Genomic DNA, 18,001 nt, shown 5'->3' on the forward strand with positions numbered 1-18,001 from the left:
AAAATTGTTGTATCTGGTATATGAGTAAATCCAAAGTAAGACATTCACTTACAAAAATTTGCATTTGTGGAAAAAACCCCAAACATTAAGGGAAGCTCAAAGATTTCTTTTAGAGCTTCTAAAAATGTTGAATTTAACTGCAACCTTCAACCTTCATGAACCCTCAGTGTATAATTATACCACAATAGGATTAGCTTCATTTTGTTATTTTATTATTGAACCAGGTAATTCCTTTACACCCCTGACATCAACCAGCTATGCTATTTTATGACTGATGCCATACATGCAACTGACAAGAACTCAGGACATCAGCAGCCACCAAAACTTCCTGAAGTCTCCAAAATTGAATTAGCTGCTGCCATAATTTAAACCAACCTTTTTGCAATACCAAAATGAAGTTACTGAATGCCAAGCACAAAAGTAGAAATTTGTGGAGTGATGATACCAAACTCACCACACAGGCTGCAAACAATGCAGATTCTTTCCAGAATGATCCCTCCTCTGTCTACACAGCAACATGAACCATCTGCATTTCAATTCACCTCCTGTCTGGCAATTTTCTATAATAGGAACAGATATTTCTGATTTTCAAAGTGTGATTCCTCTGTCCTCCTCCAGTCAAGTTCCTCTAAATATGTTTGTGTTTCTTGTTATCTGCCCCCAGCCCAGCCTCCCTCACTCACCCACACCATACTGTCCTCCTGCTGCTGGAACAATTTGTTCCAAAGACTCTTACTGAAATGGCCTCAATTCCCCAACTCCTGGCTCCTTTCCTGATTCCTCATTGACTCCACAGCTCCTCTGTGGATCATTCAAGGTAATTAAGTCTGAGATCTGCTTAATTCACTGACTTCTATGTGATGAGTATTAAGTCACTGGAGCTTTGACAGAGCTTAATCAGGGGTCCAGTGGGTTACCTGCATGTGTATGAATTACCTGTGGCAGTACTGGGCTCACACTTTCCAGCTTAGCTGAGAAGCACTAAAAAAAAATCCCCCAAAACCACTGCTACAGGCCCTGATAATAAATGAGGAAAATCCCTGCTATTTTCAGATTACCCTTAACCTATACAGTTATAGAACAGAGAACAGAGCAAAATTGAATGCAGTCTAAGTACTTTCCTCATTTCCTTACAGAGAATTCTCCTCTACCATAATGAATGTACTTTCCCCAGGTCCATTCAGCTCTCTGCCTATGATTTTTCTCTGCATTGTTCCTTCATCTCTTCTTCCTCTTTTTCCACTCAAGGTTTTCATTTTCAATTCTTCCCCATAGTCTAAGTTCTCCCTGTGGATTGTCCATGCTCCATCTTTCTTAATCCATTAGGCACAGAAATGTACTGACCTCCCTAGCCAAAACTATTTCTCCCTTTACATTTGATGTGTCTTTGGCTTATCATGCCTTTCTGTCAGGTCTAACTCAAATCCTGCTTTTATTCCAGGCAGACAATTTCCTTCTGATGACTATGACTCCAGCAAGGGGTGTCATTAGGAATACAACTCCCTGCTTTCAGATCAAAGGCTGTGATGACACAGAATATGGACAGGAGGTGAATGACAATGTAGAATCCTGGAATATTCTGAGCTGGAAGGGACCCACAAGGATCATCAGGTTCAACGCCTAGGCTTGAGACAGGGAAGGCATTGGGGAAGATAAATTACATCAATAATGTAATGCCTCTGCAAAAAAGGCAAACAACAAACTCCTGTGTACAAAGAATGATCTATGAGACTAGGGGAGATAATGCTTCCACTCTATACTGGAAAGCTCCCACTAAAGAACTGCGCTTCACTTTGGGCACTAAATTTTTAAGAAATGTGCAGACCAGATGGAGAGAAGGCAGAGGACAGCAGAAGGAATGATCAGATATCTAGAAAATATGATCTGAAGAGAGAGACTAAATCAACTAAAATAGTTTTGCACAGGCAAAAATGAAATAAAGGGAACATGCTTTAACAAGGAGGTGGAAGGGGCAGAAGTACTTCATGTCCATTGGGGACTGAGTAGTAAGTGTCAGTGCTGAAGAAAGGGAAATTTAGGCAAGACATGAAGGGAAAGTTGCTTGTCGTACAGACAGACAGGAGACTTCAGACAGAATGCCAAAACCCTCCAAGAGAGGCCATGGAATGGTCAGATCTGAGAGATGCTCATTTGTCACAACTGGTGCCAGTCCAGATGAGGCTGATCTTTGGAAGAGGAGCCATCTAGAGAGAGCCCCCCAAAACTGACCTGAGGCACTGGATCAATAAATAATGCAGAGCAGCTATTACACAGATTGCTGGGATGGGAGATAAGAGTGCAAGTGCAGGATGCATTGCAATTGTAATGGCATGCATATGCATTAATGCAGTGCTTTATGCCTGTGCTTTGTATTGACAGTCACAGCATGAAACAGCAGCAAAAACCACTTGGAAAAACCTGCTGCACTTAGAAAAAGCTCAGGAATTCTTATATGTAGTGTAGCCATTACAGAAGAAATGTCCTTAGGAGACCATAAATGAACTGATTACTTCCTTTCTTTGCATCAAATCCTCAAGGATCAGAAAGATGCCAGTCCTTGGCTGGAGGAAAACAGGACATTCCTAATAAGAATACCAAAATATTTGGAATAAAATCCTAAAACTAGAGCATGGGAAATTGCACAAAAAAACCCTGTGAAATATCATCTTTGGGGCTTCAAACTTTCATATTAATTTAAAAATGTAAAAATTATACAGGCTCTTCTGACTTCAGTATGGATCTCCATGGGCAGAAAGCTGTGTCCACATGGACAATGGAGGATTATGAGCTCTTTGCAAAGGTCTCAACAAAGAAAACCCCAGTTGTATACACTCTTCACAAGTCAGTGCAATTAAAAAAAAATAAAAAACTGAACAACCACCTGTAACATATAAAGATATTTATCAATACCAAAACACAGAGAGTTTTATGCAGATATAAATCATTAATATTGAGTCAAACTTCTGCACTAAATCTCCAACCTTCTACAGGAATTGTATTCTACTTTTCCTCCTTTGCATTTGTATGCACATACATACATACATATACATATGTATATATATCTGCATGCAGCAGCCTGTCAGTGTCACCCAACCTATGAAATTCTATAGACAGCTTTTGCTCATAAATCTGGAAGACACTTTTTCTTTCAGTAGAACAAACCCTTAATCTGGTTTCAATGAGTTGTAAAAGACAGCTCCTATGATTCACCCCCTCCCCTCAACAGAAGCACTGCTTGTTAATCCAGCAGGAAATAACATTTGCCAGGATTGACAGCTGTGGATTTGTATTCAATTCCCAAATTAAAAACCAATGACAGTGCCTAGTTCAATGGAGTTGTCAAGTAAAATAAAGAAAGTAAAAAACCTGCTGCTTTCTCTGTAAAATACAAACATACATACATTTTGGATAACAATACTAAAAGCTGGGAATGAGATATAATAGGATTAAAGCTGTGTGCAAAGTTTCTCTTTGTTTTTTTGTTCACCAACACCTCACATTTTGCATTTTTCCACTTACATATTAATTTTTCCCTTTATTCCTAATAAATGTTTTAAAACATGTTAAAAACTATTTCAGTAACTATTTGTAACCCTGCAAAAATAAAATGTAATAATTTTGACAGTCAGATCTGCAAAATCTTCACATATAACAATAATTATTGTCCAATTCAAAGAAGCTTTAATTACAGACCAAATATTACGAAGAGATCTAATGCCACAGGTTCTCATGCTTCTGGAAAATCATGTTAAAGGTTTATCAGAGAGCATCTTGGGCAGTTTCTATTGTTAATCTGAAATATTATAAAATACCCAGTATAGTAAAGATGGGCTGTTTTCTAGTGCTGTAACAAACTCTGAAGAGCCCAAAGCAACTTCTTCCTCTTCTAACAGTCTTTGGAATAAGTCACAATGGTATGATTCTTCCTGGGAATTCAATCCCATAATTATCATATTGATTATATATTTCTAATTCCTTATATTTCTGTAAACACTCCTCTCACTTGCAAAAAATTACACCTTTCTTGTACCTTCAGATGTCCACGTTCCTCCTACACTCTGCTTAAACAAGGCAAGAGGGAACACTCAGGCCACTTCAGCAGTCTGTGACACAATGGAATGCTAAATGTTGTAACTTGCTGCTATTTACCTGTAAGAAGTGATCCTCCTGAGGTCTGCAATGGAAACTCGATAGCCACACTCTTCCAAAACTTCCTCACAAGCAATTTCTTCTAAAGAAAGGCCTGGCTTGTCCACAATGCCAGCACAGAGTTCATAGGTCACTCCAACCACAGCAGGTAAGGGATTTTCCAGGGAAGGGAAGCTCTCCTTGTCCTGATTCTCAAAGACTTGAGGCTGATGCCTTTCTATTTCACACATGTAAACAGCTTAAAAAACCCCAAAAGAGAAAAGAAAAATAAACAAGGGGCAGTGAGTTAGTCTCTTTATATTAAATATAAAAAAGGGTTGCAAACAAATTTTGCCTGGAAATTAACAACCATGAGAGTACTTGAGAGTAACAAGGAATTCAGCTGTGTTATCTGCTAAAATAATGACACACAAAACTGGAATTTTAAAGAACAAAGGTCCGCTTGCCCTGTCCGTAAAATTATTTTTTAAACTCTTATTTGTACTTACATCATCTGAAATGAATTCATGCACACCTTAAAATAAATAAAAATTTAAAAAGGAATCTAGTTCATCCAAGAAGTCAAAGTGCCAGAAGCACCATACAGCTCCCATTTGTTGGGCAATGCAGATATTGGGATTTAATTTAAACTATGAAGTTATCTTGCAGGAAAGTTGGGTTGCACATAAAGTACCATGTGCACAATGATGAGTCTTTCAGCCTGTCAACTCAGCTGTTATTTAGAAAGGGTATGAAAAGCATGTATGTTTGTTTGAAAAAATAAAAATCCTCTTTTGAACATACAGTTCCTTGCAGAGATTCCTGTGTGGAGTCTGAAAAGGACTTCTTGAACTAATCTACAAACAGCTGCCACTGTAATGCACTCCTAAAGAAAGTGCAAATGTCAGATTTTAGTCCTTATTTAAGCAAAACCTCTCACTGATGTCAACAGAAATTTTGCCTGAGTGAAAGCTGCAGGACTGGATGTCAACACACAAAGAATCCCTACTGACAGACAACTCCAGATCATTGCAACTTTAATACACAGGCATAATTCCACTTGTTTTTTCCTTGAAATTTCCTTATGTCTATCCCCTTGCTTTTCATGAAAGGTTTCCAAGAGAGTGTTATAAACCACCCTGAATAAAACTATTTTAAACTTTGAACCAATTTTTATTCCATTAAAATATTTTACATGCATATTTCACATACACATAACACGGTTTTCAGATTAGTGTCTCTTTTCTTTCCCCTTCTAAATCTTGCAGAATTGATAAATAACAACTCAGGTTTAATAGGCAACTTTTTGTCCTTCCAGGTACTGTAGCTTGGTATTTCTTAAAAAAAGGTCTCTGGAGAAATGTTGTTGCATAACAGTGGAGTACCACAGTGACTTCTTAAGCACTTGGTCTCTGAGGCAGAGTCTACACCCCAGCAATTTGTGCCTGGGCTCTTTCTGCAGTGCTCATTTTGACACCTCAGAAGTGCAGAATAGCAAGATCTGCACTTGAAAGGGAGATGTCCAGATCAGTCCAATATCCCAAATCTAATCTTTCTCCAGAAGCTAAAACTTTCAAAGCTGCTAGTTTTAGGTATATCCAAGTCTTTGAGATTCAAACAGGTACAGATCAGAGTTTCCATTTCTTACTTGAGAGACATGAGTTAGAGCTTAGGTTTTTTTTTTTTAAGTGTAGCATGAAGCCAGAAAAAAAAATATTCCCTGCCAGCTTTAAGGGACAGCTCCTTGAAGGGTGTCTATTGTCATTATTCCAAAAACTTCTAAAAGCTAGGAAAATTATCATAAATGACAGCCACATCCATGATTTCTCTGAGACAAGCCAAATCCTCTGAAAGTTTTATTTCTTTTTTAGTACTGACATACCCATATCAGATAATTAAAAAAGGAGCAACACATGCATCCCATTAAAGGCTTTGGGCACTAAAACAGGATACAGGTAAGAGTGTGGGGTACAGACATATGAAGCTGTGATGTAAAAGTATTAAAAGTCTCCTGTATCCCTGTCATTCCATCAGGCACTTGCCATTCTCCTTCTCCCTCAGCACAACTGGGCCCCAGGTAGATCAAAACCTACATTCCCTAATTCAGCAGTCCTCTTCAGAGCAAAGTCCTGTGATATGGCCACACTTCAAGCCCAGGAACAGTTTTTCTCTGTAGATAAGGAAGAAAAGAACCAGTACCAGCCACTTCTGTAAGAGCCCAAATATTAGAGCATTCACCAAGGAGTCTGATTATGAATTTAATATCACCTGGCTTCAAAGGTTCAAATTCAATTGAACTCTCACAGATAAGCAAGGCCTAGAAAGCCAAGCTGCCTTCTAATGTCAGGGAACAGAGAATCTCCCATAGCTCTCTTGAAGGTGCAAAACTGACTGCACAAGTGATGCACTGGACGATGAAGAACTGGATGGAGAAGTGTGTGACCTACTGGCTAAGACACATTCTTCAGAGGGAAACCTGTGACCCTCCTCTTCCTCACCACAGGCTGCCATCTTGTAAATCCACAAAGAGGTTGGAAAGCAGAATCCAGAAGCCCCAGCACAGTCACCCACCCACCTGTCCCATGTCTATTGTTCCCTTGTTTTCCAATGCCTCCTTGGGCAGGAACTGCCTCTGCACCATGGCTGGGCAGTCTCCTCCATGGCCAGATGGACATGGCCATGAGCAGCAGCACGGTGAGGAACCAACCTGTGCCAGGGCAGCTTCTGGCTGCACACCAGGAAGAATGACAACAGAAAGGGTTGTCAGGCTTTGGAAAAGGCTTCCCAAGGAAGTGATGGAATCCACATCTGGACTAATTACCCTGAAGCCACTCAGCTGTAAGAAAGTTTCCACTCAGAAGGGAAACTCCAGTAGAATTGATGTTCTCACCTTCCTTTGTGTAACGTGGGACAAAGGATAGATGGTTCAACCAAATGGAGCAAATAAGATCACTGCTGTTATTAAAAGCAGCCTTTGTAGGTGACACATAGAGGGGCTTGTTTGCTGACCCTAAACAGAAGAAAACAGTAGAGACTAAGGAGCCAGTGGGGTTTGGCTGTCTGGGAAGGTGCTGGCTCCTCTCAAAACTTCTGACTGTGCTTGTGCTTCCTACCTCCTGAAAGGGAACATGGCTTATGATTCAAATCTTTGATACTGTTTATTTTAAGTCAGTGGAAAAACAAACATCACAATGCATTGAAAGGTCAGTATACTCACAGTTAATAAACCAGAGCACATGTTCATAGGTCCCAACCCTAGCAACATATCATTTTATTGTATTTGAAAATGTGTGGTCAATTGCCTACCAAAATAAGCATTGACCAATACCTTTGCAAATTACTCATGGGTGAGGTACATACACAGAGATACATGCTTATCTTTCTTCTCCCTGCTCCTCCCAAATGTGTGATTTCATGATCATTCAAGATGATCTAATCCCAGAGCACACTGTTTGCCTCACTGGTTGTGTGCTTCTGCCACCTTCAAATCAGCATGAGCTCCTTCAGCTCCCTGCTCCTCAAAACCTCCTGTCTGCAGCCTTTCTGCTGTGGCTGCATAAGGGCTGCTGCTGCCAAACAGAATGGGAGGGATGAGTGCCTTTACAAGCAGCACGGACATCAGTGGGAAAAGCTGCTCCTGCCAGCACAGCCTAGGGAAAGGCGAGCACACATGGCAGCAGCACACGTGCAGGGCCGTGCCTGCGGAGCCAGCGGCAGCTGCTCCCTCCCAGCGAGGAGGGATCGCCTTCCTGGTGGGACCCTGGTGGGAGATGGCAAGGAGAAAAGCCTCAGCCTTCGTCTTGGCTTTGTGGAACAGGCACCAGGGCAGACAATAACCATGGAATGGAGATATATATAATTATAAATATAGGGATGTGAGTAAGGGCAGGTCATGGTTGTGATCACTGAAGTGCTGTGGGGTATCTGACTGACCACTGTGCCTATGGCCAGGTGTCTGAGCAGCTCCAGCCTCTGGAATGGTTTCACTCCAGGCTTTTGAGGCTGATTTGACACTTTCACAGAGATAATGCAATGACTGTGTTGCTGCTTAGTACATATATATACATGTGTGTATATATATATATGCACACACTTCTCCCTAAGATTGCCTCAAAGAGAGCAAGAGCTGTGGGAGCCATTTATTCGCTGGCAAATAAAAGACAGTGGATTAGTGATGAACAAATAACCAAACACTTTATACAAGTCAATTAGCACTTGATGAGAAGGATGCACTCTCAATGTAACACTGCTGCACAGCACTGGAGAGGCTGTAATCACTGTCAGGAAGAAAGGGCAGTGTGACACTACCCTAGAAAGTTTTCTACAAAGTCTACCATGAGCAGTCTTGAAATGGTCTCTTAGCAACAGTCAGTGAAATACCTTGTCATTTCTTTTAATTAAAATGCAGCGAATACGCATTTTGTTTTTCACTTCCAGAAAGTATATATTGCTTTGAGTTAAAAGAACTCATACAAAACCTCAGAAAAAAATATATATTAACCTAAATGCATAATAACTGGTGAAATGAAGTTGTCCACATACTGGTGAAAAAGCATACAGTCCTGAATCTCTCATTTCAAATTCCCAACTACACAATGCACAATAAGACAGTACAAATAAAACAAATATTTAAGACAAAACAAAACAAAAAGGAAAATACTGTTTTCTGGACAAGCAGGTCAAGAAGGAACTTCAAATTAAAGCAATTTCTTGCACGATCATTATAGAGCTGTTTGTAATTTCATCCAAAAAAGGACAATAACCAGCCCAAGAGCAGAATGTAAGACTACCCTGATCATTCGTTTCATCTGTAATGGAAATTTCCCTGGTTAGAAATTCTGACTGACTGAAAAGGATGGGCTATCATACAAAGAAACAGAATATAGAACAAAGATTTTATCACCACAGATGCACCAACTTTTAACTGCTAAACCCTTAAAAGCTTGCTTCACTAGAGAGCAAAAGTGAATGTAAAAAGGAGGATTACCTGGGCGGAACTGCTTCACCACAACAAAGCACTGCCGAGAAGTATTAAAGATCAGGATTGACACACTGAGGAGGGAGATAAAAAACACCAAAAGATCAATGCTTTATGAAGGATTAATGCAGAGCTATTAAACTTACATCTTGTGAATTTAATTTCAACTACATAAACACGTGTAAGATTTATTACTCAAGCCACAACACAGCAAGGTCCTTGTCCAAAATACATCTAGAGGGATAGATCATGCTCCCAAAGCCCATGACAATTTTGCTCAAAATTAAGTCCCTTTTGTCTCCTGGCATGCAAAAAAAGCACCAATCAATTCCTTTTTCCCAACAGGAACACCACCACCACCCCCTCTTCCAGTCTAAGAACAATGGTACTAGATAGCAAAAACTCCTTACAAATAAAAACATTTTTTTCCCTTATATCAGTCTCAAATTAGGATAGTCAAAACCTCAGGCACAGTCTAGTCTTATTCAGAGACAATGACTCCTGTAAAAGCAGAGAGCATCTCCTATCTGCAGCTACTTGCTGAGCTCAGGTTTTAAAACAGACACCATCCAAGTCCAATTTTGTACCAATTTAATCCAGTAGCTTCACCTGCTACATTTTCTGGTTCTTTGGTTGCTTGCAGCACATGCCATGGGAACACCTGATGGGCTGAGCATTTGGACATGCTCTGGATGTGTAGAGTACTGATGTTCTCTGCTTGCCTAACCCACTCCCAGGTTTTACTAGTTTAAGAAAATGCAGACAAAAGTTTTACTCCTTAGTTGGTAGCCCACTGCCACCTGAAAAAACAAGTGTATATTTTGCTCATTACCATGGCAGCATTCTCTCATTTGTTCTGCCTCACTGTATGCAATCGAAACGTTAATTCATTATTCTGTGAATTCTACAATGGATTAGACTCACAATGGCATATTTGCAGGGCTGAGTCAAACTTTCAACTTGCCTTGTAAAAGAGCTGTATATTTATTTTCACTATTTGATTTAATAATGAAGTCTCAAGCTGCCAAAGAAAATGCTATCTGATGATTATTAAAAACAATGTTAATGCTTATTATAATAATATATAAAAACCAAAACAGAAGGGAGAAGTCCAGATGTTAGTATTTATATTCATGCTTGCTATTCTCAAAGACCTGTACTGCATATTGATGGCTTCCTGCCCTGGGAGATGCCATTTGCAGGCAATTTTAAAGCAAAGGTTTTAGCCTTCAGAGAGGCTGGAGGAGAACATTCACTCTGTTTCCTGGCACTAGGGTTCTTTCTGGAATATCTGGGAGTTTGTGCTGGAAGAAATGAAGTAAAACCACAGACCATAATATTTTTAAGGTTACTTAAATATTATTCTTTTATTATTTGATTTTTTTTTCCCCTTTCATGACTGATCCTCTCCCCAAAGCAGTACTGTCTGAGGGCAGACACTGCTCTAAATAAAAGGGGAAAAGGAATTACTGCCACTGAACCTTTGTTGTTTTGTCCACAGGCACTGCCTGATAGTGGAGAGAGCAGCAGCCTAAAGCTGCTGATGAAGAGTGGAAGCTTCCTGAAGCAGATGGTTGCCCTTTACCTTTCTTTACATCCACCACCCCAGGCCCAATCTTTCCTTTGGCTTGCCTTCTTCAGCACGTCTCATTAAATAACTCATACCAACTCATTAAAAATGGCTCAGCTATTAGACATTATTTTTTCCTAGGAGTCAATCACTTGAGATTTTTATGGAACAGATGGGAAAATTAAAAACAATCTGTCAGAATTAAGGAACAAGATCAAATTAGCTGGAAAGGAGTAGCAGCAAGTTATTACAATTGTCTGCTTCTCACACCATCTTGAGATGAGAGGGTACAGAAATGGCACAAATCTGTAGAACTTTCTATTTAATTACTTCTAATTTTCTGAGAGACTGACAAACAATTTTGAACAGAAATTTACATCTTTTAAAAAACCACAGCACACAAGCTCTATTATTTCCTGTCAGAGTTGGAGAGTCATGGAAGAGAAAGTTCAGAATTATACCTTCTTAGAACGGGGGTAACACTGGGAATGCCATTTGCTGTCTCATTGTTCACAAGAAACAACAGAACATGAAATAATTCCACAGGTCACCAGGTCTGTAACTTCTGAAAAACCCACTGAAGGCTGCATTCAGGACAGTTATCTGAGTATTACACAAAGTTAGAGCAAGACAATTCAACTGAGCTGAGTGGAGGAGCCTCACTCCCATTTTCAATGGGTTTCCTTATAATGACCCAAAATGTGGGTTCACATGATTGGTCTGGCCTATAAGGAAAATATTTATCTTCTGGAGTTTTAAACCATCATACAAAGAATTCAGTACAAAATCAGTTAAAGATTGCTATTTTTACAGATGATTAGGCTCCCAAAAAGAACTACTACAAATCCATTAGCAGGTCCAAACACTTCTTTCAGTGGTGCCATACCATGGAGTATTACAGAGGCATTTGATGCTTCAAGGCAATTACCTTCAAAATATTACAACCAGATCTATTTCAGAGTATTATATACACAGTTTTTAAATAAGGAGTAAGCATCCACAAAATTAAAACATCCACATGGACTTTTGTGAGCATCTCTAGAACTAAAAGATACAGAAAAGAAATGAAGCCAAAGTTGCACATTTGGGAAAAACACACAAAAGCACTAGGAAAAAAAAAAAAAGGCCAGACAGATTCCCTAAAAGAAGGCAGTAATACTATACAAGAATTTAATCTAAAATGGGTGTCAAAGGTCCTAATGTCTCAAACAAGAGCACAAGAGCACTTTTTATTATATTTTACAAAGGAAAACAATACCCAGATATAAAAGGATCATGACAAATCCCAAGCTTCCATCCATGCCTTAAAAGAAGCTGTAACACCTCTGCACTAAGGAAACACTGTCTCAGCTCAGACCTTGTAATCTTTACACTTTGTGTGGCAGATTACTTTTGTCATATTCCAGAGGTGTGGATCTTAGCTATCTATTCCTCCAGCAGCTGATTCTGGGGGGGGAAATCAGAGGTGTAAAGGTGTAAAAGGAGAGCTCAGGAATGCACATACCACCGCCCAGTGAAGGAGACTCAGCTCCTGCACACCACATCTGTCGTGGCTGCATTAGGGACTACCACCAAACAGAAAATGAACTTATTAAGAGATGACAGGGGGTGTAAAGTGTCTTCCAGGGCTGGTGAAGACCACAGACCTACTTAACCTTCAGCCCAACCTGGTCCTCAGCTTCCCACTGTAGTGGTTCCCACTCACTTTATACATAAAATAAATCACTACTCTAATTGCAGTAGTTCTCCCCAAAGAAAGCATGCATGTAAACAGCTTACTGTGCAATGATGTAGAATATTGTTCTTTCTATAAATATGGGAACAATTAGAGTAGCTTTAAAATAGTTTAAGAAATATATGTACCTAAAAATGTCACATACAAAGAGCATTTAACATGTACTTGAGATGTTCTACTCAAGTTTGCAGTTGAAGTGTGTCTGGTCTTGGCACACAATGTTTTCTGAAAGGGATTCCAACTATTCAACCAAGGCTATCTTGTAGCATTTAACCATTTAAACTTCAAAAAATCCCCAAGTGAAATAGGTATAAGGATTCTCTGATGGATATGTGACTTCCCTAAACTAAGTCAATGTGCAGAAATCAGAAGCTGACCCAAGGACACTGCAGCATAAGAGTGCAGAACCTTAATTCCTCCTCCACCTTTAAGACTTTTATGAAAAGAAAAAATACCCACCTGAATACAACATTTACAGCTGAAAACACTGCTGAGAATAGTTTAGAAAATGACTCCATTGTGTGCCATAGAAAACTACTTCCCCAATTTTCCTTCCCCCAACATAGTACAGCTCTGTATTTATTGAAATCTGTAAAGTAACTGATGCTTTGTGATACTCCAGCTCAGCAGACATTCAGCAGAAATACTACAACTTCACACACTCAAACCTGAGAAAGGAAGGTGGTGTTTCATGGAGCAGCACAAGACACACAGCATTTGACCACAGCAGCTCTGAGGTAGGGGACAGATGAAAACTGACATCCTGTTAAAATGTGCACACACACAAATGGACCATGCAAAGTTAATTCTTTTGAAATACATCCCAGAAACTGAGATCAGCAAATGAACTTTACCACAGCTTCTTAAATGTGTACTTCTAGGGCTACAGTTAATCCACATGCAACTGCTGACACTTACTAATTGCTTTTCGTGAGACAAACTGTCAAAATCCTTTAGTAAATAAAGATGGATTCAGTCTTTCTTTATTCTTAGATGTGGCCTTAATGCTGACTTGACAAATGTGAATTTGTAAACTAAAAAATAATTTTAGAAAATCCCCAGAGTACAGCAATAGCAAAGACAAGGATAAGACTCCTGTACTTCTGTCAGTGAGCTAAGACTCTCAGGGCTGGAGATGAGGACTTTTAATGACAATCCTGTACTAATAAATACATAATATATTAATACAATAGGTAAATTATGAGGTAACACAGGCAAAGAAATTGACCTTTCTTAAATCCCTGTAAGAGCAACTTGGGAGCTACTTGTGTCAAGCACGGATCTGTGTGTGACACACACAAATTCTGATCAGAAATGAACAGTGGAAGATAAAGCACCTAAAAAAGGACTGATATTAACATTGAAAGCCAGGACTTCTGAGCTATTAACTTCAGCCACTTTCACCTACTTTTAAAGGTTAAAAAGTATCTCAAAATTAGTGTAAAACTTGTAATACTGGTAAGTACTGCCTACAAACAAGAATCTCAGCTCCATGGGGGAGACTTCAGGAACTAATGATGTATGATTTCTAAAAAACCACAACAAACCAACCAAACCAAACCACCAAAACCCCTCCAATACTACTAATACAGCGCCTGCAGTATTTCAGTTACCATTCTCAATAAAGACAAAGAAAAAGGAATGGCAGATTCCAAAAGGAGACACAAAAATGGCATGCAGGAATAAAAGCAAGTAAGTGATTTAATCAGCCCCCTTGACTCTCAACAGATATTTGGATTTAAAAATCCCTTTGATACAATCAGAAGAAAATAATCAAATGTAGTGTGCAACCACAGAGGTATTTAGAGATGCATTCATCTCTGCTGGAGAGCATGTGAATATAAAACATTTAATATTTTTGCCCACATAGCTCATAAAGGAGAAAACGTCAAGATTTACGAATCATACTAGATGAAAAGTTAGTAAGAAATAAATAAGTAACTCAGAAATCCCATAATTGTTTTAGCTTTAAAGTATAAATATGTTTTTCTTCTTGAACTTATATGAATTTGGCTTTCTTTGTTCATAGAGGGATGACAAATTGATTATTCATAGTTTTCTATGTCAAGCCTATAATTCCATGTAGTCTTTTTAAAATATCGTATTTGAGAAACACCCCAGATCACAAATAAAGTATGTTCATAAAATGCAAAAGGGTTGGAATGGGCCTTAAAGATCCTCTACTCCCCCACTGCCACAGGCAAGGACAGCTCCCAGCTGACCAGACTGTTCCAGGTGTTATCCAACCTGGCTTTAAACACTTCCAGGCTTAGGGCATCCACAACCTCCCTGGGCAACCTGTTCCAGTGCCTCACCACCCTCACAGCAAAAAAATTCTTCCTAATATCTAACCTAAACTTTCCCTCTCTGAATCTGTACCTATTACTCTTGTCCTGTCACTACAGCTCCTGACTCCAGAGTCTCTCTCTCTGGGTCCCCTTCAGATCCTGCAAGGTGCTCTGAGGTCTCCACACAACCACGTCCACGTTTGTGAATGTGTCCTCTCCTTGTTTGAACCTAAAATGACTGTGCTTTCAATTTGAAAGTGAAAATCAAAAACCACCTAAACTTGTTTGAGAGCCAACACTCAAAAGCAATTCTTTGGGAGGAGTCAACCTTCAGGAGGGCCTACTTCAACTTATTTCAAAATTATTTTTGATGTCCGTAAGGAAAAAATTGTATGTAGCCCCTGTGCCACTTCTGTATTGAAATCAACCATCAATTTCACATCTGGACATGTCCTGAAAACTTCTAATGTGGTGTCTAAAGTGCTGTCTTCTTCCTTTTATCAGCACAGCACCCAGTACCTTAAGCCAGAGAAAACAGCCCCTTCGTTTTCAGAACAGAGATGTAATAAAGCTGTACCCTTTGATTATTCTCCAGTGCAATTCCTTTAGTTTCCCAGAGCTTTAGCTATAATGCAGATAGTCCTGAGATTAAATGTGTGTGCTTGCACAGTCTTTACTGGGTCATTTAAGTCTTCCTTCAAAGCATTTTGCATCTTTCAAAGGCCCACACCAATCCAATTGGCTGCTTAAAATGCAGCCCATTACAAAAGCAAAGCTATAAGCTCCTGACAAAAACATTCACCCTTTCATACTAATCACAGAAAAAGTGGATTTGGCAATAGATAATTAGAGATGTCTAAAAGACTTCTGTATTCTGATGAAATTTGAATGCTTTCTCCAACACAACATAAATATTTAATACTAAATAAACCCAGAATAAAGTGGTGAGCCATGTATGCTTGAGAAAATAAACTTTTCTTTGGAAAAAATCAAAAGGAAGTTTGGTTTCAGTAAACTGAACTGCAGCAGGAAGTTGTTCATGACACCATAAAGCAGGAAGCATATATTTGGTTAATCATCAGACCAGCATAAAAATGAACTCAGAAGTGGTAACAAACCCATATACATGCACTTTTAAAACACATTTTGTATCTACTTGGAAAATAGCAATTTGTATTGCCAACCAGAGAATATCATCAGGACAACTTCTTTGGAATAAACAATTCTCTCAGGCAACTTATTTTCATACAACAAAGAAAAATTAGAAAGAAAATTCAACTGCAAAATAAATCAGACATCAAAGCACACTGCTCTCAATAACATTCCTTAAGTGTCATATCTTGGCCAGTATCCCAGGATACCCTTAGAAATGACACATTGCATCTCAATGGGATTCTTTCAACAAAATATTTTAATAAATAAATTCAGGTTTTATGCTAACTTATTTGATTAAATACAGCTTTATGGGAATTATGTGCAACAGATGTCAGAGCCTGATGGGCTTTTGTTCCAATTCCTAATTGTTTGTGAAACTGCCATTTATAAATGCTATCACATAGTAAGACCAATAAATAATCCACCTCAAAAGCCTAAGTATGTCTCTATTCCATTCTGAAATGGCAAAAGTCAAGTATTTAAAATACCATCAGGTTTCAAGGACAGCTCATGAAACAAAAAAGTTCAAGTGTTCTGCACTAAGGTAAGGGAAATGAGCAACTTTGTTTATTACCTACCAACATCCAAGTATGATGTGCATTACACAACCTTTTGCCAGGTATAACTGCACACTCAGTACCATCAGTGAGAAACTGATAACTGTTCACATTTTCCTCAATTTTCTAGAATAAGGTTTAAATAATTCCCTTTTTTCCAAGAGATATTTTCAGCTAAAATTCTAAAATACAGGCACTCCCACTACAGAACATTTCCTAGCTTTCCTAAGGTTATTTTTACCCATCCCAAATGCAGGCCATGCATGCTACTGTCTCTAGGCCATGTACAAACTCATGACACCCTTCACACAGAACAGGTTTATTTCAAAATCACCTGAAAGCAAAGGGAAGACTCTTTCTGATTTCAGTGATTGTAAGAGAATGAATACATTAATTTATTTTGCATATTGTTAGAAACACTAGAAAATTAAATCCCTAAACTTGTGAAAAACCCAAGATGCTTCTAATCTGGATATCAGAAAACCGTATTCAGAAACTAATGACTAACTAGGCAAAATTCTCATGTACCTGCTTAGTTGTAAGAATTTTCATGGATTCTATTTTTGGGATTAGGCAAATATTTAACTTCCCAATGAAGCAATCCCCTCTATAAAGATTTTATTGCCATTTTACCCTGTTTCAGTGATACAGCAGAGAAGAGATTAAATCCTATAGGGTGCTTTCATATCACATGCTTAAGAAGATGAAATGAGAATCTGAAAGTTTATGACTTCGTGTTTTTCTCTGATAACTTTACAACATCTCATGTTTCTCTCATTCCTATGCTTTTATTTAAATTGGATCCTAAGGTAACAACATAGTAACTCATTTTAAAAGACAGTAAATACGCCTGCAGAATTCCTGGCACAAAAGCAGAGGATCTGTCAAGTCTTCAATGTAGAAAACCCCAAAAATGAACAACAAAAAACACAGCATTAAGTGCATTTTATTTGCAAATATTGTGTGCAAACAAATCATGTAATTACTTGGGTTGAAGGAAACTAATAGGCTACTACATTTTTTCCTTCTAATACCAGGAAAATTATCATTATCCTGATAACATCCTTGATAGACAGATATCAAGCCTAGACCTGAGCATTTTCAATGACAGTGATTACAAAACATGCTTTCCTGGATTATCTTATTGCTTATTGGTACGAACAGTTTCTTAGTGCTTAATTTTAAAAATACTTTCCCCACCATACATCATTTCTCATTCTGTCATTGATTACTGATGAAATTAAATTATTCTGGCCTGTTCTGTAATGTTCCTTTACATTTTATGGTAAGTGGTAATTTCTCTCATCAGCTGTGCATGAACATGCCCAGCCCTCATTCCCTTCTCTCAGCTATTATTTCCCTAAACTTTTCATAATTTTTGTTTGTTGAACTATCTCCAGTTGATTTTAAACAGTGCATTATCTTCCACAGTATCTTTGAAGATAATCAAGAAAATTCCACATCACTGACACCCCGGAGGAGACATTACAAAGACAGACAAGGTTTACAGAATAACAGCACATCAATGAAAGTAAAAGGCATATGCCACCCAAGAAAAACTTTTTTCTTTTACCTGTAATGATGTTAAAA

General features: G+C 38.6%; 1 protein-coding gene across 1 annotated transcript in view; it reads right to left on the bottom strand.

Moving 5' to 3' along the window:
- Positions 1–18,001, bottom strand: part of NUDT14 (nudix hydrolase 14) — a 59,709-nt gene that overhangs the window by 8,290 nt on the left and 33,418 nt on the right. The window contains exons 3-4 of the mRNA XM_036384723.2: positions 9,116–9,180; positions 4,150–4,387 (exon numbers count right to left, since the gene is read on the bottom strand). Coding sequence (XP_036240616.1) covers positions 4,150–4,387; positions 9,116–9,180 — 303 coding nt within the window. The remainder of the gene's footprint in view (positions 1–4,149; positions 4,388–9,115; positions 9,181–18,001) is intronic.

The sequence above is a fragment of the Molothrus ater genome, chromosome 6 (genome assembly GCF_012460135.2).
Source record: "Molothrus ater isolate BHLD 08-10-18 breed brown headed cowbird chromosome 6, BPBGC_Mater_1.1, whole genome shotgun sequence".
NCBI lineage: Eukaryota > Metazoa > Chordata > Aves > Passeriformes > Icteridae > Molothrus > Molothrus ater.